This window comes from Bactrocera oleae, chromosome 3, assembly GCF_042242935.1.
Source record: "Bactrocera oleae isolate idBacOlea1 chromosome 3, idBacOlea1, whole genome shotgun sequence".
NCBI classification, from domain to species: Eukaryota; Metazoa; Arthropoda; class Insecta; order Diptera; family Tephritidae; genus Bactrocera; species Bactrocera oleae.
In genome coordinates, this window is record NC_091537.1 from 70,537,539 (window position 1) to 70,565,457 (window position 27,919).

The window sequence follows — 27,919 nt, forward strand, 5'->3', positions numbered from 1 at the left end:
CAAAAAGTGGCTAGCACTTCGTTTTGACACGGATTAGTTCGTAGGCTGGCTGCTTGGTGACTTCCTTAAAGTTGGGCGCCTGTTATATTGCGTTATTTTCGGCAATTTATTGTTGTGTGCTGCTTGGTTGGCAGGCGTTTTTGCTTTTTATTTCGTTTGTTATTTTGAAAGGGATCGACTTCGCTGGCGCTGGTAAACGTCGGTTATTCGTGGCTAGTTTTAGAACCTTTAACGTTGCCAACCTAAACGTTAGTTACGCTTGTGTTTATTGTGTAGTCGAATTTTGTTGAAAATTTTAGTCTTTTTTCATAAGACTGTGTAAAAATATATTAAAAGTAAGAGCCGGAGAATTCGAGAAGTGGAAAAATTGGAAAATACAGTTTGAAATGAAAATATTTGAAAGTGAAAATGCATAGTGAAAACGATACAAAACCAACTTTAAATACCATTTTGTAAAGAAATGAGATATATATAGAATTCTAGTGCTCTTATATAAAAATTGACCACTTTCAAGACTCAAGAAGTCTTGAAAGAAAGTAATGTAGGGGATTAATTTATGTATTATGCTGTCAATATGAATAAAAAGACGAGTATCAAATGGAAAATTCATATTCGCTCATAAATTTTAAATGCAGGATCATCAAAGTTAATTACAATTAATCGATAAACTCGGTGCACTCATAAATCCTAATGAAAGTGTGACAATTGCAAGTGTTTATACTTACAGGGCTGCATCTATAATATGTATACGTACATATATCAATGTATATATATACAAAATTAAATTAAAAAAAGAGCTTTGTTTATTGAATACAAAATAACTAATAAAATAGTGAAAGCTTAATTGCCAAGGAGAAGTTAATGAAGGTAAATACAAACATGTAAACAAGGCCTAATATATGTATATATATATGTACATATGTCCGAAAGAATACATATATATATATATATACATATATTATAAATAGTATTATTACTTTCTTTTTTAATTTCCGATATTTTTTCTATAAATAGGAGCCCACTTTTATGGTTGAAATTTTCCACTAACGTCTGTGTCTTTCAAAAAAGCACTAAAATTTAGTTAATCAGTTCATTCTTCATTCTTTCCATTCATTCAATTGTTATGCCTTTAGTACAATAGATTTTCTGCGACCGTCATAACCGAGTGCGTTGACTGCATGAGGGTTGTGTTCAAATTCTGGTCAAAGCAAAACTAAAGAAGTAAGGGTTCAGCTAGGGTGCTGCCGTATATTAGATACACTCTAAACTCGTAAGAACTCTCGTATGTGTATAAGTGGCATATTTCGAGATGTTTGCAAAACTTTATTTAAACAATGTTGTACATTTTTTCATAATTCGAAGCTTGAGCCATCCAAGCAAACGTTAATTGAAATGTTAGGATACAAACAAAGTCTTATTATATTTCCTCTCAAATATCTTATTATAATTTCTCTCAAGTATCTAGTTGTATAACATATTTTAGTCCGAATCGAAGTCACATTATGTGTAACTGAAGCTTGAATAAAACTTAAATCGCGTTTTTCTCAAAGTTATTTTTTTCGCTTACTTCTTTGCTGCTTGAGTTGAAATTGGGAACACAAAATAGCAAGAGATATATATACATACATATATGTATATAGATATTGAAATTTGGTGTATACTTTTAGACAAAAAAGCAATGGTTTTTTCAAATGTCTTAAATTTTGGAAAACAATTTGTATTGAAAACAAAAAGCTATAATACCCTTCACAGGTGCATTTCTGATAACATAAAAGGTTATAAAATATATTTTTCTTGAATCCGATCGGTCAGTTTAAATGGCAGCTATATGCTATAGTGATCAGATCAACAATATATTCGATATCTTAGATAATAACTCATGCCAAGTTTCATCACGATATCTTTTTAAATAAAAAAGTTTTCCACACAAGAACTCGAGTTCGGTCGGTCAGTTTGTATGGCAGCTATATGTCATAGTTGTTCGATCTAAAGAATTTCTTCGGATATTGTAGAATTTCTTCGGACGGTAGATAATAATCTATGCCAAATTTAGTAATGATATCTTGTCAAATAAAAAGGTTTTCCATACAATGACTTGAGTTGGATCGTTCAGTTTGTATGACAGATATTTGCTATTTACATATGTCCGATATCGGCGGTTCCGACAAATGAGCAGCTTCTTGGTGAGGAAATGATGTGTGCAAATTTTAAATCGATATTTTAAGAACTGAGGGATTATTCAGACGGACTTGGTTATCTAAGAGTTGGCGTTATTGTCCATAGTACTAGTGTTACGTGTTACGCATCATGTCATACTATACGGCGATGAAAACGTGTTTATTCGCGCTAAAAATTTGTCTTTGATGCTCGTCAAAGATGGACACCAGCAAAGAGAAAATTCGCTATATTTTACAATTTTTCTTCGATCAAGGCGAAAAAGCAGCCAAAGCGGCTGAAAAAATTAATTTACTTTATGGGCCCGATACTGTAAACAAAGGTGTAGCACAAAAGTGGTTTGCTAGGTTCCGTTCCGGTAATTTCGATGGCATTGGATCTGGCACCAAGTGATTACCATCTTTTCTTGTCCATGGCGAACGCGCTTAATGGTGAGAAGTTGGCCTCAAGAGAGGCCTGTGAAAATTGGCTCTCCGAGGTTTTTGGCAATAGGGACGCAGTCTTCTACGAGAGGGGTATAATGAAGTTGGCATCCCGTTGGCAACAAGTTTACGAACAAAACGGCGCATATTTGACTTAAATCGGACAAATGTAGCGCGTTCGCCATGTATAGGAAAATATGGTAATCACTTGGTGCCGGGTCCGGACTATAAGGTGGGTGCATTAGAACCTCGCATCCGAGCTCCAGGAGCTTCTGGCGAGCCACCAAAGACGTGTGTGGCCTGGCGTTGTCCTGATGGAACACAATTCGGCCTCTGTTGATCAAAAATGGCCTCTTCTGGATGAGTGCTGCCTTCAAGCGGTCCAGTTGTTGGCAGTAGAGGGCCGAATTGAGCGTTTGGCCATAGGGGAGCAGCTCGCAGTAGATGATTCCTTGCCCATCCCACCAAACACATAGCAAAACCTTCCTGGCCGTCAATCAGGTCTTGGCCACCATCTGGGCCGCTTCCCCGAGCTTTGACCACGACCGTTTGCGCTCGATATTATTGTAAGTCACCCATTTTTCATCGCCAGTCACAATCCGCTTCAGAAACGGGTCGATTTTGTTGCGATTCAGCAGCGATTCGCAGATGGAAATTCGGTCCATCATGTTTTTTGTGTTAGTTCGTGTGGCACCCAAACATCGAGCTTCTTTTTGAATCCAAGGTTATGCAAATGGTTCCAAACGGTTTTCTGGCTTATCTTTATTTCCTCAGCAATTAAATAAGTGCTCACGTGACGGTCTGTTTCCACTATTTCCATGATTTTATCGCAATTTTCGACGACAATCCTCCCGACGCGTGGTGCATCTTTGATATCGAAATTACCGGAACGGAACCTAGCAAATCACTTTTCTGCTACACGTTCGTTTACAGTATCGGGCCCATAAACTAAATTAATGTTTTCAGCCGCTTTGGCTGCTTTTTCGCTTTGATCGAAGAAACATTGTAAAATATAGCGAATTTTCTCTTTGTTGTGGTCCATCTTTGACGAGCGCTCACAACGAACTGAGTAAATCAATCGAAAAACTGTCAAAGACAAACTTTTAGCGCGAATAAACACGTTTTCAGCGCCGTATAGTATGACATGATGCGACACGTAACACTAGTACTATGGACAATAACGCCATCTCTTAAATAAAAACCGAACGAACTTTTTACTTCACCTAATATATGCTTTAAGTGTCTTCGACGTTTCCTTTTTGGTGTTACCCTTGTTCAGGGTATAAAATTGCATTTTAGTGCATATTTTTAGACAAAAAAATAATAATGGTTTCTTCAAATATTCACAATTTTGGAAAAAAACTGTACAGAAATAAAAAGCCAGATATATTGTATATTTAGAAATTTTTAAATTAATTCGGAAAATATTAGTACTTGTTCCATATACAGAAATGGCCTCAGTAGTAGCAGTGGTTGCGCTTATTGTTCGTGGATAACAAACGTGGGCGAATATATATTTCATGCAGGATATGATCCATGAGATGGTTTGAGATTTCAGCAATATCCTGCACTTTACAATAGGGAGACTCCCCCATCAATACGAGGTCGTGAACTTTTTTCTCGTTATACTCCCTGTAGATGAACTTGGCTAAACTAAAACCTAACCGATTTAAAACTCATTAAACTAATTTTTGACGGTCGCCACCGTATACAGCATCCAAATACTCTTTGATTTCACTCTGAGGCTCATTGTCAAACTGTTTGGTTTTGATAGCGTCATTTAGTTTGTAGTGAATAAGTAAACGTTCTTTGGGAAGACCTTCCATTTTTACACTCTAGCAACCTGTTGCTACAGAGTATAATAGTTTTGTTCACCTAACGGTTGTTTGTATCACCTAAAACTAATAGAGTTAGATATAGGGTTATATATATAAATGATCAGGATGAAGAGACGAGTTGAAATCCGGGTGGCTGTCTGTCTGTTTGTCCGTCCGTCCGTCCGTGCAATGTGTAACTTGAGTAAAAATTGAGATATCTTTATGAAACTTGGTGCACATGTTTCTTGGTACCGTAAGACAGTTGGTATTGCAGATAAGAGTAATCGGACCACTGCCACGGCCACCAAACGGCATTAATCAAAAACGATTAAATTGCCATAACTAAGCTTCACAATAAGATACAAGACTGTTATTTGGTATACAGGATCACATTAGAGGGGCATCTGCAGTAAAAAATGTTTTTTTTTAAGTAGGCGTGGTCCCGCCCCCTAATAGGTTAATGTGCATATCTTCTAAATCGCTAAAGCTATATTAACAAAATTCACTGTAAACAAATTCTTTTAGCACTACTATCGACAGTGTGAAAATGGGTGAAACCGGATGACAACCCCGCCCAGTTCCCATATAACGGTACTGTTTAAAATCCCTAACAGCACGATAAATCGGTATAAGATATATAATTGAAATTCATATAATAAATGGTGTTGTCGGTAAATAACTGAGGCAACAATTCCTACTTCTAATTATTAAAATATATAAAGAAATCTCAAACGAGTATACCATTTGACTTTGCGAGAGTATAAAATGTTCGGTTACATCCGAAGTTAGCCCTTCTTTACTTGTTAATCTATGTTAATGGACACCATAAGTGTCTTATGCACCAAATTTGGTTGCCATAAAAAGTGGAGATGCTACGCCCATAGTACAGCTTTTAAACTGCTATTACATTTTTGACAGAAAATGGTCTCAGAAAGCTCCTTTAGATATACAGAGGCTGTTTGAAAGTCTCCCATTTATTACGACAACATGTAAACGTTCCTCATATTTTAACCTTACAATGTTGATAAAGCTCTTAACCTTTGAACTACATATACAAGTATATTATGATTTATTAAACTAGTTGAGTCTAATATAAAGAATTGAGTGGGCAATAAATCAATTCGACAGCCATTTCCATGCAATCAGGTCCCCATCTGTGTATAAACCTGGCATCTACATATTTTGCAGTCAATAGTGTGTTACCTTGAATATTTTTCATTGTCGCTCATCCAATGACCTCTACATTGTTGCTATTATAACTGTTTAGTGTTAAGTGATTAGAAATTACGAAAAATAGGTAATTAGTAACATTCGTTACCTCATTGGATGTAGCACAGTCATCGGATTCAATACCTGATTCTAAGGTGTTTACCCTAACATAAAAAAAGAAACAATTTCAACTTCAGTTTGGTGCAACTGTTGTGCTATAATACCCTTCACACATACAAAAGATTCCGTACAAGCACTTGATTCTGATCGTTCAGTTTGTACGAGAGCTATGTGTTATTGTTGTTCGATAATGGTAGTTCCGTCAAATGTGCAACGACGTGTGTAAAATAGTTACAAATGATATTTTAAAAACTAAGAACTAGTTCGCGTATATTCAGACAGACGGACATAAATAAATCGACTCAGCTAATCATGCTATATATATATATATATATATATAAGTATATATTATAGGGTTTCCGAAGCTTCCTTCAGAGTGTTACAATGAGAGTGTTCAGGGTATAACAATATCTAGCAGTGCGCTCGAGAGGATTATGCGCAGTAAACTCCAGCTCTTCTTTCACATTGTGCTTTGACTTACGCGACTTGAATGTTTGATTTGTTTTCTGTCGGTATAATAGTTCAGTTCTAATAATGTTTTTTTTTAAATCATATAACACAATATTAAATTCCGTTAGATTCTTCCACTTTACAATGTCTAAATAAAACATCAATGAAGATATCGAAATAAACCTTTGACAAATAGTGTTTCAAGATATAGCACTTTGCATCTAAACATGGTCAAAATTAGAACATAACTTTTCAAAGATCCAGGATATCATATATGCCACCCTAGTGTCTATGGCTGACTAAAGCATCTGATCAAATTTGACACGGACTGCCACAAAAATACTACGTTTTCACTCATTTTAATACAAATCTTTATTATTTCCTTCAAAATAGGCTCCTGAGCCAATTTTCCATAAACTGGTTATAAGTTTTGGCTAAGATGGCCTTTAGCGAATTTTAATGTTTTCGGTTTAGACTCAGTTTTGGAGTGTCATTCACTAGATGCTGGCACAGTTTCGACATCATATTCATAAATCCACGTTTCGACAAAAAACAAAAATATTCAGTTTTAGCATTGACGTGCTTCATACCCAAAGCATTAACCAAAATGTGTTGAGTAGATTCATAGGAGATGGTTATCTATTATCCTTCTGTTTCTTTAACTATTTCGATGTCATCATCGTTAACAGAGGCGGAACGGCGGGTCTAATAAGACAAGTTTTTGATGTCTTCAGGACCTTCACTAAATGCTTTATTCCATTCAAATTACATACTTGTGAAAAGTTCTTGATTTATAGGCTTACAAAAGCCAACTCGTGCAAGAGTTAAAGCCGATCATCAAGCGGGTTGCTCGTCGGTGAATGGGCCCCAAAAGAGATGGGTACAGAAACCGTTTTCTTCAAGAAAATTTTGTTCAGGGATGAAGCTCATTTTTGCCTGAACGGTACTTTAATAAACAAAATTATCGCATTTGAAGTAATGATAATCCACAAGCCATTGTTGAATCATTACTACATGTTTCTTCAAAAATGAAGTCGGCCATAATATTGCTTTTTTGTACCTGAATTGGAGAATGTTGATGTCAACGTCCTTTGGTTCCAACGAGACGGTGTTACATGCCATACAGCCAACCAAACAATCAATTTATGGAAGGAAACTTTTGGTGAGCAAATTATCTCGCGTCGTGGACCTGTGGCGTGGCCTCTAAGATCGTGCGATTTAACACCACCGGACAATTTTTTTTGGGGTTATATGAAGCCGCTTATCTACGCAGATAAACCTAAAATGATTGACGCCTTGGAAGAAAATATTCGGCGCGTTATTACTGGCATACTGTGCCAATTGCAGCTATAATAAAGCTACATTCTTGGCCATAACATTAAATTATATGCGTTTTGTTTTTTCTTAGAAAACAAATGTCTAAAAAACACCCTTTACATTGCTCACGAAGTCTTAGGATCGTTGTTCTCAAATAGCTATTTATTTATATTTTTATCCAATAAATGATTTTAAATTATTTCCCAAAGTATTGGTAAAAAGTAGGAAATCAGGTTGACTGTTTAAATATTAATTCAAAGTGTTTTTTATTCTTCTTTTGTTTTTCTTTAATGGTGAATGGAAAAAGCAGCACTTATTTATATTAATTATTAATGCATATGGAAAATAGTTGACAATTTCCACAGTATCATGCTGACATTGTGACACAATTATCTAACCTTGTTACATGCTTTACTTTCGATTGGGTCAACTTTGTGACAACCATAATGACGTTCGCTTTAATTGGCTTGTAGACACTTGTAAATAAATATGTACACAACTTACAAATATCGGCGATAATTATTAGGAAAGCCAAGTAATACATTTCTGGGTCAACTCCTACTAGGAGTCCACACTTCCTTGCGTGCATTCCCATGCTTACATGCAAATATCAAACATGTAGTCAATATTAGTGCAGCCAAGACACATTAATATTATTGATATTTTTCATAGAAAAATGACGTCTTTGACCTTGGTTGATTGTGGAAAATGGGTCTTAACGGTTGCTTGCGAGCGCTGCCATCGTTAAGCAGCAGAGTGAGGATCTATATAAGTATGTATTGTAACTCTTTGTGTACATGTATTTCAACATATTGATTTGTTACACAATTGTTTAGTGATACATAGTATACTTGTAAGTACATACAATATACACGTGTACATAAGTAGTACCATAAACCACATAGTCGTAGGCGTTAAAAGCAATAAAAAAACAAGAAAAAAACGTTAATCTTGACAGTACCGAAGCAATAATACCCTTCACAATTAGAAAATATTCCTTACTAGAACTAGATTTTAATCGGTCAGTAATATTTGACAGCTATATGCTATAGTTGTCCGATCTAAGTTATTTGTTCGAAGATTGTAGCGATGACTTGGAAAATAATCTGTGGCAAACTTCTTGAAGATACTTTGAAAAATAAAAGTTTTAAATACAAGCACTTCAGCTTGATCGGTCGGTTGTATGGTAGCTATATGCTATAGTAGTCCGATCTAAAAACTTATTTCAAAGATTGCAACTGAGAGACTAGTTAGCGTATATACAAACAAACGGACATAGCTAAATCGACTCAGCTCGTCACGCTGTTCATTTACATATCCATATACGTATTTTATAGGGTCTCCGACATTTCCGTCTGGGTGGTACAAACTTATATATCCTGTTCAGGGTATAATAATTTTCAATTAACCAGAGCTCTATGATAGTTAACGCTGAACCGAACTACCATAAATAATTGGGTTGCTTTTTTCGGATAGCTAAAAATAGGTTTATAGGTTGCCAGCTGTGTGATAATTTTAAGTAAACCATATATAATAATACGATCTTATAAAGAAACACTATATACTTAAACCAGCGGATTAGTTAGGCATATTACATTTGAAAATATTTTTTAATTGCGTTGAATGGGTTATACAATATAGGTATCAAACTAAAGAAGCTTATGAAGGTTTGTAAATAAACATATATAGTATATATAAAATGGAGTGTTGCAATTTAAAAAATTTATACAATTTAATTTAAAAAATTTATAAATTATTGCTATATTGATATTTTTTATTTAGGAGATGAAACATGTAAATAATTACTTTAAATATAAGATCGGTATTAGATTAAAAAGACTGATATATAATGTATATAAACAAATAAGGAAGGGCTAAGTTCTGATGTAATCGAACATTTTATGCTCTCACAATTTTCAAAGATCGAAGCCGGAGGCATATTTTCAGATGTTGACAAAATTTTCTATAGAAAAACATTGCGAAAGAATTCAACATTAATTATTCGATTAAAGGATGAAAGGATTGTAGTCATGTTTGCTATTTTGTTAACTTATGACATATAGTCATAAATTGCCGTAGTTTTAATATTATCTTTAACTTCGTGTGCAAGAGAGTTATATTAAAATCAACCTCAAATGGTATATATGAGATACAAATTACTTGTATAGGGGCTAAATTTAGTATATCCAGATCAGTATATTAGTGATATGAAGTTGCGACTAATTCCATTCTTATTCAGCGCTAGACCACATTATGATTAAGAAATTCACTTAATTTCATTAAAATATCACACAAATTGACCAACCGAGTATATTGAGGCTTGGGGAGGTTTGGACTGATTGTAGGTATAAACGTTTGATATCAATCAAATATACTCGATAACACACACTGACCGACATATGAGGCATAAAGTCTGTATAAAGCCAGCGGGAAGTTTAAAATTCTTATATAATATTAGCTATACGAAGGCTGAGGTAGTATTGATTCTATTTTATCCAGTTTTGCCATTACGACATGTCATTATCATAAGCAGATGCTTTCTTAAATTCAGTTATATACCGCACAGATTGACTAATATGTAAAATATAAAGTCAAGCGGATGTTCGAAAATTTTTATATGAGGACCAAGGGAAAAATTTGGCTTGATTTTACCTCTTTTTGGAATAAGGGCACACTGTTTTCATGTAAAATGCATATACATATATTCAGTAAAATACAATATCAGTTATTAGCGCTGTGGTCTACATACTTTATTGGTACTTCATTTATATACTGTAAAGTGAAATAAAAAAAGAAATTATTAGACAAAAGAATTATTTCAATATTAGACCAGGGTAAATAATTTTTTAAAACAAAACAGATGGATGAAGCGCTTCGGAAACGAAAGATAAAATAACAATCAGATTTCATCTACCTATATTCCGTAGAAGCAGCCGTAAAAAAAGCAGTTTTGAATTGTTTTTCAGCTGTTAATGGGGTACTTTTTTCCATTTTCTGAGCAAATTTTCCATAGTAATGAGTATACCTACTTTTTAAGCCATCAGAAAGTAGAAATTTCAACAAATATAAAGCTTGACTTTTATAAAAATCTGAACTTTTGACTTGACAAATTTTGATTGAAAATTAGGGGTTTTTTCGGTTTTAAGTCGAAATAAGGTTTGGGATATACGGAGGTAAATTTACACCAAATATAGTGAAAGAAAAAAAAATGTGTACAAGATAAAAATAAAAAACACAAAAACTTGTTATTTGCATTTTTCATATAAATATTGACGTTAAGTTACAAAAGTTATAGATAAATATTTTCATTACCTACAATTATATATGTTATAAGCTATATAACTTTTTTCGTAGTTATGTCAGAAATCGAGTTATCCCCTTTTTTAACTCTTAAAAATTCAACCACGCCCCACCCTTCCTTTTCCCGACCACAGATCGCACCGTAAATTATTTTTCCTTTAATGTTTGTAATTTTATATTTCGTTACCGATGGGTTTTAACCTACTTTGAATTTCTTTCTTTTTTTTCATTTTCAAAGGCATCTGCACTAGTCTAAGAGGGTATCAAACTATAGAAAACTTTTAAAAGTTTTTTATTACATAAATTATTATAACAATTTGTAAGATAATTATATAGTACATTTCTAAAGGCATTATTATTTTTGACGAGTGTTACCACATGTTTAAAACTTTTTTATTTAATAAAAGTTTTAAAATAAATTAAATATTATTTTATGGATTTGGTTCGATTTAAAAACTATTTTTGTCTTAGATATTTTAGAGAAGTGAATGAGAGATTTTAAAGAAAATTTTGATCACAAAGTGGTTACTTTTTAATGAGAAAACAGTGGCATCGTCTAGAAGTTACGATTTATTCGGTCTATGAAACTTGAACTGATTTCGGTTTTTTTTTTTCAATAGTTGCTGCATGTCATACTTGGTAAATTTATGATAAGTCAAATAGCTGAAGAGATTCCTGAAAGAGTTATATGACAGGCGGGTCGTACACATTGAATCAAAAGGTCAAGATAATATAATATATACAAAACATTGCAAGGAAGAATATTTTCATTGTCATAATTATTATTTCATAGAGTTGCCACGTTGACGTATACAATAAATCAAAAGAAATTATCATTGGTGATTAATAATTTTTAATTGTTTTTAAAGGGTTGAGTTTAGGTTTGTACTGATGTTGCCACCCTTATTAAATTCAGAAGTCAGTACATATTATTGTATTAGAAAAAGACTATATTGATACTTCATGTTTATGAAAAGGCAGTTTTTAAAAATGTATGTAATATTAGTAATATATACGTAATTTGCTGACGCTGCCACCTGATTAAAAGTGTAAAATAAATTAGTAACTATTTGAAAGTTTGTAATAATATTTAGACTATTAATAACAGCTAGAAAAAGTCGGCTGCACCGAAGCTACAATGCCCGTGAAAAAGTGTTTGAATAAAAAATATTGATTACTGGATTTTATTAATATCGACGAGAGAAGCATAAAACGGCGACAATAAAGAAATAATTTCTTATTGCAACTATTAAATCGACACGCTTAGCAGTAGGTTTAGTAAATACATGTATAGACATTTGTTTGTAAGCAATGTATTTAATAGATGCGTGACTTGAGTAATGCGATTGACTCTGAGCATACAAAATGGATTTTAATAGCGTTTGCAACTCAGTAGATAACGGTTAATAACTAATTGTAGTTTTGATATAGAGGATACTTTTCATTGGAAACAGTTGTATGAAAATGTACACAAATCTGCGTTGACCGGGCCAATATAAAGTCCGATTCTAAGAGCAAGACAATATGTATCTCTGGCGAGCTTTTTGACTGAGTTCAAAGTTTTAACTACTAGAGGCGGATAATGCAAGTTAAGTCAAATATATATATATTGAATATCAATTCAAATAATTATTTTGCTATAGGCTGGTAATAGGGATGCTTTCTGATTGGGGAGATACCATGCTGGGACAAATACAATAGTAATCAGGGTGACTAGCTGAGCCGGTTTAACCAAGTCCCTCAGTTTTTGAGATATCGATTTAAAATTTTGCACATGTTCTCTTTTCCACAAGAAGTTGTCCATTTGTCTGAACCGCCGATATCGGACCACTATAGCATTAACTGCCATACAAAATGAATGATCGAAATCAGGTTCTTGTATGGACAAGTTTTTTTTATCTTCACGAAACTTGATATGGATTATTGTCCAAAGTAACGTTATAATCTCCGAACAAATAGTTCAGATCGGGCCACTATATTTTTGTGAAGAAAACTTGAACCTGTCAAAGGTATTATAGCTTCGGTGCAGCCGAAGTTAACGTTTTTCGAAAAAGTCGAAAATTTTTCATATTCAATACTTAAAAATCACAATTTTTGAAGTACAGACTTCTAAAGTGTGCCATTCAGTTTAGTCAGATCCATCAGTTTATCTTTAAACATGTTTTTCCCAAAACTACATTTTTGAAATTTTCTTGAGTGATACGAATGACTTACCAGTTTATTTATTAAAAACCGCCATTTTTTTAACGGAGAAGGCCGTAATCACTGCAGTGTTTGAAGTTAATTTTTTTTACCGTCGTTGGAGATCACGTGTAACTTAAATATGTTTAATTTATTTCTTCAAAAATGTTACAATGGACACAGTTGTTTTTTTATTAATTTCCACACATGACATTTTTGAGGCATTGTTGCCTAAGAGTTGTTGCTCATAGCGCCTACTTCTAATAAAGGTATTTTTTAATGCTATGAATTAGTTCCGCTACTACAAGCTGTCTGAAACCTCGTTAAAACTCAAATAGAGAGATTCCGACGGAGAGCACTTCACAAAATCAGACATAGCGGATTAAAAACCCAATATCTGTTAGGCCTTTCAATAGATAAATATATGTACATCTAGTGGATGTAAATCTAGTATTTCGGAGAATTTTCCAAGATCTGGAAGGTATCGAATGAATTATAGATTTCCTAAGCCCAAATATTAAGGTGAAGCAGTTTTTGTTGGATTAGATCAGCAGTCACGTAGATTTTGAACGCTATGATTTGTACAAGGCTACGAATTAAAGCTCTCGTATATGTTACAAAAGAACCATGTAGAATTTTGTTCCCATATATTATTAATAATATTATTAGTATGTTTATTATTATTATGTACCTACCGAATATCTTACCGTTTCCTGTTCCAATTCCAGCATAATGTCTTATATTATAACGACTGAGTAAAACAAATTGCGACAATTTATTCATACATCTACGGGTGCTTCCCGCTCAAGTATAATGAATCGTTATATTACACTCTCACAATTGGGTGATGGCACATACGGCACAGTGGTGTTAGCTCAACGCAAGGACACTGGCGAAAAGGTGGCTATCAAACGTATGAAACGAAAATATTACTCCTGGGAGGAGGCGATGAATTTGCGCGAAGTCAAGGTAAAACTTTTGTCATATACTTCTACATATACATACATACAAAATGTATTATACATACATATAGAATTACATATATGAAATTTGTTTTGCAGTCACTCAAGAAACTCTCTCATCCCAATATTGTTAAACTGAAGGAAGTCATACGTGAGAATGACACGCTATATTTTGTTTTTGAATACATGAAAGAGAATTTATATCAAATGATTAAGGACCGTGACACACATTTGCCAGAACCGACACTCAAAAGTATACTGTTTCAGGTAAATTAATTTAGACATGTGTTGAAGGTGTTTAAGTCGACTCAAGCTAAGTTAAAAATTTTAAGAGTAGTGCTGCCGCTACTCAAGATCTAAGTTTAAGCTTATTTTAAGAAAATTTTCCATTAAGAAAAAGTTCCTTAATTTTTATATGATCAGAATATTTTCATAAGTAACAACAGTTCTTACGCAGTAAATTCACGGTTTTGGGAAATTAAAAAAAAAAAGTTCCGCAGTAAATTCTTAGTTTTATTGAAAGTTTTCTCGATTACGACTTAATTGTGTAGTAGTGTACTTAGTTTAGTCTCACAAATTGTAGTATGTTTTGAAAATAGCGTTAGAATGATCAAGGATCTCACAAATCGAGACCTGTATGTCTGAGTTTGTCCTTCACTTTATAGTGAGTGTTACATATATAGTATTTAAATTATAACATATGCTTCTAACAATATAAGCTTTCAAATGTACATACAACAACTGGTTATAGAGTTAAATGTACCTACGCATTTGTAACCAAATCTCTAAATATATTCTATGTCCTTTTGATTAACAGGTACTTACCGGTTTGGCGTTTATGCACCGCCACGGATTTTTCCATCGTGACTTAAAGCCGGAGAATTTACTTTGCTCAGGACCGGAGCTTATAAAAATTGCAGATTTCGGCTTAGCACGCGAGGTACGTTCACGGCCGCCATTTACGGACTATGTGTCGACAAGATGGTGAGTGCATACTTGGAAATAAAAAATACCATCTGATCAAAAAAATATTACGTATTTTAAATACTGATTTATAATTTTCAATTTCCAATTTCCTATTCTTATGGTTTCAATGGACCCATGGCACGTTCTCCGAGGCGGATTTTTTTAATTTCGAAAACTGTGTAAAATGGCAGGAAGTCTTAACTTGGCGTGTATAGTTGAGCGACGACTCTCTGTTTGATCAGTCAGTCTGTGTTTGAAGTCAGTCATAATATTGCTAGAATATGACGGCGCATCATTGTGGTAAAAAATCCATAAATACAATTCCAGTCGTCCAACGTCCACGGAGTATTTCTTACCGATTCATCCTATGACGGTAATCAAAGAAACCGATGAGCATTACCTTGAATATTCACCGACTTCTACGTAGTTTTTTAGGTTTTGGCCAATTTTTTTTACCGTCATTCGCCAGGTTGTTAGACAGTTTCGATGTCATACTCATATACCCGCGTCTCGTGACCAGTAATGATGCGTATGATGAATGTACGGTCCTCAGTTATGTTATCAAGCTTCTCTTTCGCGACCTCTAGTTGACTTCCTTTTTGCAAAAGATTCAATTCTCTTGGTACGAGTCTCACATTGACACGATTCATTAATAAAACTGTGTTGAGTCGATCTATAATATATGTGGAAGACATCTGTTATCCTTCTGATGCCCATACTATGATTTTCAAGCACTGTTTTTTTATCTTTTTCGATGGACGACTTGCATGATACACGTTTTCGTTGACTTACGACCTTTACTGAATGCTTTGTGCCACTCTAATACTTGTGTTCGGGATACACTAGTCCGACTTAAATTTGATCAGATCAATATTTGAATTTGCAGTTAAATACACCATTCTTGAAATTAATACTTTAAAGGTATCGAGCGCCAGAGGTGCTGCTGCATTCCACAAACTATGGCAGTTCCATAGATTTATGGGCAATGGGTTGCATCATGGCGGAGCTCTACACATTTCGGCCACTCTTTCCAGGCAGCAGTGAAGTGGATCAGCTGTTTAAGATTTGTTCTGTTTTAGGAACGCCAGAGAAGGTATCTATTTGTAATATTTTAACCACAGTGGACCCATAGATATCTTATATTACCAGGGAGAATGGCCCGAAGGCTATAGACTCGCTGCTACCATACACTTTCGTTACCCGGAATGCATCAAGGTGCCGCTCAATACGATTGTGACACGTTGCAGTCAGGCGGGCTTGGATTTGTTGGAGGACATGCTGCACTATGATCCAGATAAGCGACCCACGGCGCAGCAGAGCCTTAAATATGCCTACTTTCATGCGCTGAAGCGTATCTCACCCACGGCGGCGGCGAATGCTAATGTCAAACTTACGGCCAAATATGCGGCAGCGGTTGCTGCCACCAATACGAGTACTACAAAAAACACGAATATGAATACGCATGTCAATGGCAGAAATGTGGGGCAATTGCCGAATTTATCGAATAATGTGCTTCCGGTGCAGGAGAAATTACAAGCGGTTACCGAGCTACTGCAGCAAAGTAATCGACAGCATAACAATAGCAATACCATTAATGCCAATAATACCGTAAATACGTCGTTGAGCAATAACAACAACAATCGCGGGTACAACAACATATATGCTAGACGTGCGATAATTCCACTGGCACAAAACCCCAATCAAGTGCAAGCGCCCAAAATCAGTTTCTTGTCAATAAATGGTGGTGATACGACACGCTCCACAATGCCGCTACAAATGTCAGTTGTTAATGCGCAACAAAATTCGCACACAAACAACGGCATGGCGCCAAATGCCATCAACAACGCTGCAAATCGACAATTTCGTGAACAACTTGAAGATAATCTCTCAATAAAGAGCGGTTCCATACGCTACAATACAATACTAGCCCCCGCTAGTCACATCTATCTGAACGGTGGTGGTGAGTCTGCGCTCCACAAGCGTTCACAGGAAAATCTCGCATTCACCGAGTCCATTAACGATATCTACTTGAATCGCAACATCGGTCAGCGACAACCACCACAACCTCCAAATGTTTCTTTCAATAGCAGCACTAACCCTGTAGGAAATATTAAAGCCGGTGTCATCTATTTGGCGAATGGCCATAGAAATTATGCACTCTTTGAGACCGCCACGAAGAACGCTAAGAATTCGGCGAAAATTAATGGCTATTACCTGCAGACGCGTCCAAGCTTATTGAATCTCGATGCAATAGGTAAGGATGCGAAGGTCTATAATATGTTCTCCAAAGTGGTACCCAAACAAGCACCTGCAAGCAATCAAATTATGCGTAATGCATTCGAACCGAATGGAGACAGCAATGATTACACAACAAATAATGAGCAAATCGTCGAGAAACCACTTTACGACCATCTCGGTGGCGACAAAAAGTCAATGCCGAACGGTCGAAATACGGAGCTCAGCAAAGACGATGAACTCGATCTTATATTGGGGTAAGTTGAATAAAGTTTTTTCTGTTGTAAATGCTCTTTTTATAAGAAATACTACAGTTTGGTCGCCTAAGTGCGGTCGTCTGCGGTCTGGCGCCCCTGCGCCTCTCTTTTTTAAATCGGCTATCGTTAGGCCCAATGTGCTCTCGGCTAAGGACTGAGCATTTGCAAAGATAATGTTCCAGCGACTCCTCATCCCCCGCGAATGCTCTGCCTTTCGCACTTCCCTTTACCAATCTGAAGGTCGTATTTTAAGGATAGGAGGCCAACAATTTTACTAAGTTCCCTTTTGCCTAGAAGTAGAAGTGTATAAATAATCAGCATGACGAGCTGAGTCATTCAGCCATGTCCGCTTTTCTGTTTATACATGAACTATTCGTTCAATTTTGACCTGAAATTTTGCATACGTCCTTTTCTCCCCAAGAAGCTGCTCATTCATCGGAACCGATATCGGGCATACAGCTGCCATACAAACCGATCGATCAAAATCAAGTTCTCGCATGGAAAAGTTTTTTGTTTGGCATCTATTATTATTTACAAAATTTCAGCGTTGTCTGAAATGCGGGCTTCTTTATTAGAGTGTACAAGAACATCCTCATGCAGTTAAATATCTATACGTAGATTGTAGACTAATGATAATTTTATTTTGTAATATTAATTCACCATTCGTACGACATTAATTTTAAAACAAAATCATTATGCTCTCTCTCAAGATTGAGCCACAAATTTCATTGCAAATCCGTTATGAAGTTTGGCTGACACTAATATCTTTCGTAGAAAGTTATCCGAGTTTAAACGTGAGCTATTTTACAGACATCGGCATGTAAATAAGTTTACCATGTTAAATTACTATATTTAAAACGGGTATTTTTTAGACGTGTAGTTTTCAATGAGGCAATACTTTTATCAGAGTTAGTATTTTTGACAGGTTTGGTTTACTATTTCATAATGAATAGACTAATTCCAGAACAACTTTTGCAAATCGTGCAAATTGAATACCAAAATAGTGGTTCGGTTCGCGCGACGCATCGCGGGCTGAGTCGGTTATTCAAGCAACCATTAATAGGTTTCGTTTATACTACGAGATAATGCGTTTCCTTAGAGATGACGTACAGTACGCACCGAAGACGATATTGATGCTTTGGAGCAAATTGTGTCTCTCGGGCGGTCACTTAAACGAAAGCATTTTTAAAACATAATGGCAAACCCTAATCTTTATAAAAAAAAGCTAAATTCTTGATCCACATGTCTAAAAACGCACCCTTTAGTATGTGTCACGAATCTTTTCGCAGCAAAACATAGAGTTTTCCTCTGACAAGAAAACTTCAGAAGACATCGTGTTGCTGTCGTTTTTATTGTTTAGTATTCTTTATCTTGTATTATACACAATTGCTATTTCACGCTAAAAATAATTAAAATTATCTGCTCGAGAGATGAATCTTGATTTGCATACAGGTAACGGAGAAAAGTTTGTTGCTTAAGTCTTTTGTTCATCGATTTCTATATGGATGCCGATTAAGTCGTATATTTTGTATCACGAAGTATGGGGGGAAAAATGTCAAAATTCTAATCAAGTGTTTAAAGAATTTTAGAATAGAATAAAATTCGACAACCTTATAATAAATAGATTTTTAATTGTTGCTTGCTATAATTTCTATATTTGCTATTCGAATTTTCTCGATAGTAAAATTATCAACTAAAGTCACAATTCGGTTAAAACTTGATAATTGATTTATGATAAAATTAAATGTAGCTTATTTCTATAAAAGAATGCTTTGAATACGGTGAATTGTTTATAGAAAAAGTTAAATTAAAACTGAGCTTTGCCCTAACATGCTACTTTTAACTTTAAAACCACGAATCAAACTTTCCGATTAACCGGTCAATATTGGAAATGAAGTATTAATAAATCGTCTTATTTCTGGTTTATTTTTAATGATTTTTACATAATCACTAGATTTTAATTTTAAGTTAAATTTTTATTTTTAACAGTTCCAAAATCAAAACATCAGCCAAACGTCAACGTCAACGCAATGGAAAAGCAAATATTTTGCTTGAAGATCTCTTCGGGCACCTATCGCTCGATTCGGATAGCGAAACAACAAAGTATCCAAATACAGTTCCATTAACGACGCAACAACAACAAACATTAGCGGAACGTAACTCCAATTTGCCAAATGGTTATTCCAATGAGACTTCATTGACGGAGAAGAGTAAGATGCACATACCCAGTAGTATTGAAGTAAACAACGGTAGCTATGCTGACTCGCTGTCGACAAATGCGTAAGTAAGCCATAAGCTACTAAAACATTGGTAGATGTGAAGAGAAATCAAAAGATATAAACTAAAGTTGAAAGCTTTTTAAATTTTTGGATTGTGGGAGGGCATTGGCTAATATAATTTCAAATTAATTAAATAACGGTTTATTGATCTTCTAAACATATGGTTTTTGTTTTACGAGGGCAATCTGATTAGTAGCCCACAAAAAAAAGGAAAATTTGGGAAAAACTGGCGATTTATTTTTTAACATTACCTCCTAGTTGTGCGCCAATTTCTTTAACCTGTCTTAAAAATACGTTTTCCGGAGGTCTGGCCGAAATGAAAATAAGTCTCACAGAACCCAATATCGAGAATACGGTGGATGTCATAACAGATAGTAGTGGAACTCTACCAACAAAAGGTTATGACGATGGGAAAATGTTAGTCCTTGCATTGTCATGATGGAATACCACTTTTCGGTGTCAAATCGGCCAAAAAATTTGGCTTTAAAGTGCCTTGGGACCGTTCACTGTGAGACTGTAAACTGCTCCTTGGCCTCTGGTGTACACCAGTCGACTCATATTCTTACTAACTTTAAGGTTTTCGGGGCACTGGCCATGGCTCCTCAAAAGCTGACGTGCAACCATGTTGAAACAATTTTTGACAGTCGTCATCGCAAGATAAAAGTCATTGTATGCAGCATGCAAGAGCTCTCAATTTCAGTGCGCGATTTCCAAAAACAAGAGTCGAAACATCGACCGATATTGTTTTCTTTTAATTTTTCTAAAATCGGCGGGTGTAGCTGCGACCCGCCTCCATTCGCGATCAAAACTAAACTAAGAATACTTCCTCTTTTTTGTTCATTATGTTACGAACTAATACGCGCTCCAAAAAAGTAACGCCAGTTGTACGTCCCAAATGCAGATAGGTATACATGCACTTGGCCATTCGAAGTCCTTGTGGGTATCGAATCGAAGACGCTTTTCACTGGAGCCAGTGCATTCTTCTAATTTTTATCCGCTTATCTATATCCATGCCGACATAGAGCTCATACTGCTCGTTGTTTCATCTTCTTCGATACCTGGAAAAGGCCGCGCTGACGGCTTTGTTGTTAAGGCTTCGATGTCAATATCATCGGTGCAGATAACCGTAGGAGTTTTACAGAGATACCAAATTTAGACATGGCGTCGAATAGGCCGCTCAGCTTAGTTTTATCGTAAGCCGCTTTGAAATCGTGATGGGTGTCGATCTGTTTGTCGGGGGTTTTCTCTCGGATGAAAATCTTGGTGAAAATCTGATATATGGGGGTTTTTCCACGCCTAAAGCCACACTAATTCGGACCATTCAGTTTTTTTTTTACAATGGGATTAACCCTTTCACAGAATACTGTCAAAAGAGTATGCAATGTTAAGATCTATAAGGGAAGAGAAGAAGGGATCTCCCTCATTGTGGATGTATTCCTTGTGTTCCAGCTTCTCAAACTCTTCACATTCACGTCTTTCTGCCGCTCTCTATTAACCATGTTTAATCGTATCTGACGGTCTATGTGATTAATAACATTCGTTTATTCGATTCGCTCCCTTTCAAAGTCTGACGAAATGCGTTAAGGCTTACCATCGATAGCCAAGTGGCAGTTAAAGCAATAATCTCACATCGCATTGCGCCAGAGAACGTGCTTAGAAGCATAGAGGCCGAAGAAAAACACGCATGCTTTTTTACTCGCACGGTATCGAAAGTCACAACTTACTGTTCTCGTATTCTTTTGTCCGGTGCTATCTAGAAATTGGCTTAGATATCTGGGAGCTATGATGTTCAAGGGACTGGATGAAGTATCAAAATTAGATATTAAGTCGAATACTTCAGCTCAAACTGAACCTCCTTCTGGCATTATAAATGATCTGTAGGTCTATGTATGGCGTGACAGCCAGCCAGTATAACCTAACCTAACCTAACCTACAGCTCCCAAAATAATATAAAAATCACTTATTCATCACATTGTACTCATTAGAGTGTGCCCTCTATAGTTATCTAAGTTATTCTAATTAGTGCTTGTTAGTCAAAATCATTTTATCTTATACTTTTTATTTGTTTTGTCCGAATTCGAATGTAAATTTTGTCTCTTGTGTGTATTACTTTCATATAACTATAACTCTTTCTGTATTATGCAATAATGTTTATGCCTTATATGCTTAAAGTTTTTAAACAAATTTTATAAAAGAATAATATTTAAATATTTAAATGTATACTTTATACAACAGTTCTAGTATATCTAAGGATTCACTTGACCCGCCCACAGATGATGAGTGCCAATTTTGGCCCATTAGGTAAAAAACTAGACCTTGCTTATATAAAATGTGATTTCAAAGTAATTTTAGGTAGTGTAATCTGTAGTAAACGCCATTTATTTGTTAATTAGGTAGTGGACAGTAGTTAATTAATACAACAAAAATTAAGTACTAGAAATTAGAATACAAAACTAAACGAAGTGAATTGGACAGATATGCGAGTATATGCGGGCATTTCGAAATTGGTTGTATTTTAGATGTCTCACTGGTTGCTGATTTCACGATTTACGGTATACCTAGTACTGCATAATACCACATACCACTTCCAGCTTCAACTCATCGAAATCTAAAATTGTACTTAATTTTAACTAAAGTGGTAAAGTTTCGAGTTTATGTTGTGCGTTCTATTTGCATTTGGTTTATGTACCCCCCCAAATTTGTATTGTTTGTTACACCTTACTGTCTTTTATATAAAATAGTCACATTTCTGTGTTGCCTAGGCGTAATTTCGTGTCACATAATAGTAGTTACTGATTGTGTTTGTTTGTATGTAGCTATGTACTCATTTGCTTTATGTACTCGTAGTTTGTTCAGTATCTTGTGCATTTTTCCCCAATTTCGCACAAAACATTTCTTCAGTTCAAATAAATATACAAGGTTTCTTCAAATATATTGAATCTCAATAGACAAGAATGAGCAGATTTACTGAAATTATTTTTACAGAGTTGATCCACAGTCCGTTGAGCTGACAAAAGCTAAAATGCAACCTTGGGATGGTACGAATAAAACCGAAGATGAGAAATTGACGGCGTGGATGGTTGCCGAAAATGGTAGGTCCGTCCAAAAACGAAATTAATATAATTAAACAAGAATTAAAAAAAAAAAAAAAACTATTCAAATTGTATTGCAATTGACTATATGCTAAGGCAAATATTGAAATCTAGCAAACTATTAGCAATATTCAAAAAATAATTTCATTTATTATATTACTGGTTAGGTTTTGAAGGACTGTGCCGATTCTTCAAAATATTATTATAACCCCATTGCAAATGAATACACATAAGTGTGAATAGTCCGCATAAACCACATATCATTTTCCAAAAATGGATGGTAATGGGCGGCATATTGTCTAATACTTTAGCCGCGTCGGTCAATATAGTCCAAAACCACCGATGCACTGTGTTTTGGAAAAAATTTGATGTCTAGAGTCTGGGTCCCAATTGGAGCCGCATACAATATCGCCGCCTGAAACGCTCGCCTCTATTTGCCATCATTCTTCATAAGGCGTTATATATTTTATTTGCTTTTCCTGGCGTTTAAGATAGCTGCTCCTTCAATTTAGGTCACGAGTCTAATATTACGTCCAGTTGTGGCTGTAATATCGCAATTCCACATGCTGAACACTATTTGTTCTTCCACCTTCCTAGTGCTTATGATCAAAACTTCTGTGTTCTGTCAGTACCATAATTTATGTACTCATTACTTTTGTTTTTTTAGGTCATCTACTTAGTTGTATAGCCACTGATACCCCTATAAGATCGTCTGCATATTATTTAGGAGCAAGAGAGCAAGTATGCCACTTCCAATTATATATTACTTTGAGTAAGCATTAAAAACTTCTAAGGCTCTATATTTACCGGTGAATATTAGAACTTACGAATAATAGAGTAATGGAGTAACGCCTAATATATATTATATATAATATATAATATATAATATATAATATATAATATAATATAATATATAATATATAATATAATATATAATATATAATATATTTTATAATTATATATAATATGTACATTAAAATAGCCATATGGTTTCCCCCAAACCCACACATACATATGATGACCTTTCACGATGTTTCAACGGTATGTAACTGTAGTATCAAAGAATCGGAAAGATATGGAACGTGTCTGTTTTGAACATAGGAGAATTCACTCACTTTCAAGTTTTTGTAAACGACTTAATATTCAATTTTGATACTTCATCTAGTACCCTGAACTGCTTCTAGATATCTAAGATGAGTTCTAGATAAAGCTGCACAGAAGCATAGGAGGTATAACAGCGTCATCTCATGCCTACTTCCCTGAACTGTCAGCATGTCTCGTTGTTACAACTGCCCATCCCACTCGTATATGATGTCAGTAAGTTGTGACCGGTCATTAGGCCAACAACTTTCCTGAATTCCTTTTGAAACCGTGCGAGTAAAAAGCATGGGTGTTTTTCTTTGGAACTCACGTACATAATCTTGGCGATCCTGCACGTCCTTAAGGCATTCTATTTCACCCTGTTTGGGATTTTCTTGGAATTCCTTTGTGGCCTTGAACGCTGACAAGTCGCATGCTCCTGCACCATCTACTCTACTTTAGTATGACTTAAAAAGAAAAATTAAGGTTATTTTATCCACTAACTCCCTGCTTATCGAGCCATGCTCGAAGGCTCTTGAGAATTTACCTAACGCCGTAACTCTTTCAGCTGATTTTACTGCAGAGCTTTCCACTGCAATCTCGATTGGTGGTAGGTTGAAAAACCGTTCTAGTGCAGCCGTTAGAGTGGTTCTTAATGGTTTTCGGTATGAGATTTTGCTGACATCGGCCCACCACAGTAAAGCTAGATTAGCTTGTGTAACGCCAATGCATGAGACTAGGTGATATTCCTATTATAGACCCAAGAATCTTTCTTATTGGCCTTTTTCACTCGCTCTTACTCATTGAGTTTTCTTCACTTTACTATCCAAAATTACTCCCAGGTACTTGGAATTCTTCCTAATTGTTAACTCAATCCCATTGAACCTCGGGGGTTTACATGAAGGGATATTGTACACCCAGGCCACCAGATGCCCAATATAAATACCGCTGTGGGTGTGTGGTGGGTCGTTCGAATAGCACTATGCTATTCGATAGAAATTAATGATGAACAAATTTAATAAATGTTATGATTTACTCTAGTTACGTTGACTACAATAGATATTTCGGACAATGAAACTCGGTTAGAACATGATCTATGATATAAACAAATACGATAACTTTTTTAGATAACATACTGAGTAGAGAAGAATAGACCGATTGTGCTGTTATCATCAGTACCAAAAGCGTATTCTATTTATTCACCGATGGATCCAAAGGGTGAAACATGATCAGAGGCCGGCTTCTTCTATAGCAATCCATACACAAAAGGCATTTTCAATTAAATACGATTCAGTCTTTCAAGCGGAAATTGTTGGAATACCAGCAGTCGCAAAGTGGGCTTCTCCTCTAACCAGAAAGTCCATAACTTTTCTATTGGATAGCCAAAAGTCAAAAACGGCTATTCGCAGCCTTCTCATACTGACAAAGAGTGTGATCACAAAAAAAAAATATATATACATATATACAGATTACCAAGCGGCTTTGAAATCACTAAAGTCACTTAGGGTTTTATCAAAGATAGTGAAAGAATGCCTTGATCTCTCAGTGGATCTAACATTATATTTCACGATAAACTTGCAATGGGTTCCACGACTGTGAAGCAGATGAACTAGCCAGAGCAGGCACTACCTTAGAATTATACTACAAAAAAGAGAGAATCTACTTGTAGATATTTAATTGAAAAACATGTCATAGATACAGCTGAGTCTCGGTGCAGTCAAGGCACACTTGCTCAACAAGCAGGCAAACGTGACATGAATCGAATAAGGGCCACAGATGCCGACTATTAAAATTTAAACTAAATGACATAAGAACTCTAGTAGGAGTACTTATAAGTCACTGTTTAATTGGCAGACATGCTGACTGGGAGGAGCTAGAAGAGAAGACTATAAAACATCTTCTATGCGAATACAAGACTTTGTAAAGCAAAAGAATCGCAACTGGCGGTTCAGATTTTCTTGACGATGTTTCGGAGGTTGCACTAATAAAACTTTTTGTATTGATGAACTTCATCAGAGCACAGATTGGTTCAGAAAAGATATATTAGAATGAGGGGATTTTAGTCTCGGCTTCCTAAAGGCCTAGATGCGTCGGCAGACATGCACTGTACCTACCTGCCTTCCCTTGACCATGCAATGGACTCTAGAGGAATATCTCAAGGTTTAGAACACTAGCAACACAGAACAGACCAAAAAGCTTTTACTTTAAAGGGAGCTAATGTCATCATCCCACCTTCAGAAACTTAGTAAAGTAAAATCGACAGAATGCGAGCATGCGTGGAGGATGATGAGAATACCCATCCTTCAGTTAGTCGAAATTGGATATCTTCCATGATTCCCAATGTTCCAACAATGTTAGTATGGAAAAAATCAGACATTTTGTTAAATCCTGAGTTGCAGAACAGAGCTTAATTGGTTACAATTTGGTAGTATAATGAGCCTACTGATGGCTTAAGACTGATCGATCAACATGGAATAAGGTTTTGCTAATGCTTTTAAATATTTCACGGGGCTCTAATTCTTAAAAATAGCGAGAGTCTTACATCGGTTCGGTTTCGTCCGAACACAGTCTACTTTCAATATTGGTGTTATAGTAAATAAAAAGTATATATAAACATTAAATATTATATAATAATTCAAATATGTGTATTTCTTCTGCTTTTAGGCTCTTTGCTTGAGAAGAAAATTCTAAATGGACTTAGCGATAAAAATAGTTCCGAATGGAATACAGCGTACCTTAATTATTAGGCATAAACAACTTACTTTTTATGTAATAATATATGTATAATCTTAAAAAGTGGAAGGAAGCAAACAACGCAGTGGGTACAAAGTGGTGAAATTTGTATGAACTGAATTGTCATACAAAAGTTTGTGCTGTGATAAACTAAATGAACATTCTAAAATTCAATTAACAAAATAATACTTCATAAATTGCATTACCACATAACACAAAGGCACATAAATAAGTATTTTTTATAAATACATAATCAACAACAAATGTGTGTGAGACACTATTTAAATATAAAATAAATTGTACAATACTAAATAAACTAAATACTAGCTTTACATTTGTATTAACTTACACAAAAATCGCGTAATTCATAAAAAAACAACTGTTAATGCAAATGAATTACTGTACGCAAAAAACAATTACAATAATTATATATATGAATGTATTTGTAAATGTGTACTCAATTTTATTTTAAAAACTGTAAAATAATAAAAAAATACATCAAAACTGTACAACAATACACGCGTGTCCGACTTCTAGTTTATTTAACGAACATATGTAAGTTGAAAGTAGAGCAATGCACCGCTGGCGAGAAAGGCTCAAAAACTAATAGATGTATATTTGTATAATTTCCTAATTCACATTTTTATTATCATTTTATTGCATGTCGCAGTCGCTGCGTAGAAATTTGATATTATTAAGCCAATTCAACAGTTTTACTTTGACTTTTAAAACCAAATTCAAACGACAATTGTTGTGTGTACTTGTTAAACCAGCTGATTACCAAGTGACCAATAGAGTCGCCGCAGCGCAGCTAACTCTTGACAGTTACCAGCTGACTGACTTTCAGATTGTCAACGAATTTGATATCCCTCGACGATACTGCGCTGTGTGGCATTTCCTTACAGTCTGTATGTGTTTATGCATGCCATATTTTCTTACGGTATACTGCAATACGCACCACAACAATAACATGAGTTATATACATATGTATATTTGATTATATGTATATTAGTAGACAGTGTTACAGATAATTTTGTTCGTAAAATTACATAATAAAAATTTATATACTAACATATGTGCATATACAGCGGTGGCGTTTAGAACATGCACACTCAAAAGTTATGCTTCTAGTCTAGTCTAGATCTCTATTTTATTTAAAGGGTGTTTTTTAGACATGTAATTTTCAAGAAGAAATAAAACGCACATATTTTACTGTTATAAACAAAAACTTATAAAGATAAGGGTTTGCTATGATCTTTTGAAAATTATAATATTTCGGGGAAGTGACAGCCGCGGCTGGTTCTATTAAATATCAGCCGAGAGA

The 27,919-nt window shown here is 35.1% G+C and overlaps 1 protein-coding gene across 3 annotated transcripts; it reads left to right on the forward strand.

Moving 5' to 3' along the window:
* Window positions 1-5: 5 nt before the first annotated feature.
* On the forward strand, window positions 6-27,099 carry LOC106616828 (probable serine/threonine-protein kinase DDB_G0268078). 3 transcript variants are annotated; one of them, XM_070106822.1, is made up of 10 exons: window positions 6-867; window positions 13,720-13,960; window positions 14,053-14,220; window positions 14,771-14,937; window positions 15,841-16,012; window positions 16,069-17,411; window positions 19,401-19,691; window positions 21,926-21,991; window positions 22,676-22,782; window positions 26,527-27,099. In XM_070106822.1, exons 2-10 carry the CDS (start codon window positions 13,805-13,807, stop codon window positions 26,607-26,609), a joined length of 2,553 nt encoding a protein of 850 aa, XP_069962923.1. In that variant the 5' UTR covers window positions 6-867; window positions 13,720-13,804; the 3' UTR covers window positions 26,610-27,099. The 3 variants fall into 3 exon arrangements, with proteins under 3 accessions (XP_069962923.1, XP_014089202.1, XP_036217770.1); XM_014233727.3 differs by lacking the exon at window positions 21,926-21,991; XM_036361877.2 differs by lacking the exons at window positions 21,926-21,991; window positions 22,676-22,782 and having other exon boundaries at window positions 26,527-26,618.
* The last annotated feature ends 820 nt before the right edge of the window (window positions 27,100-27,919 follow it).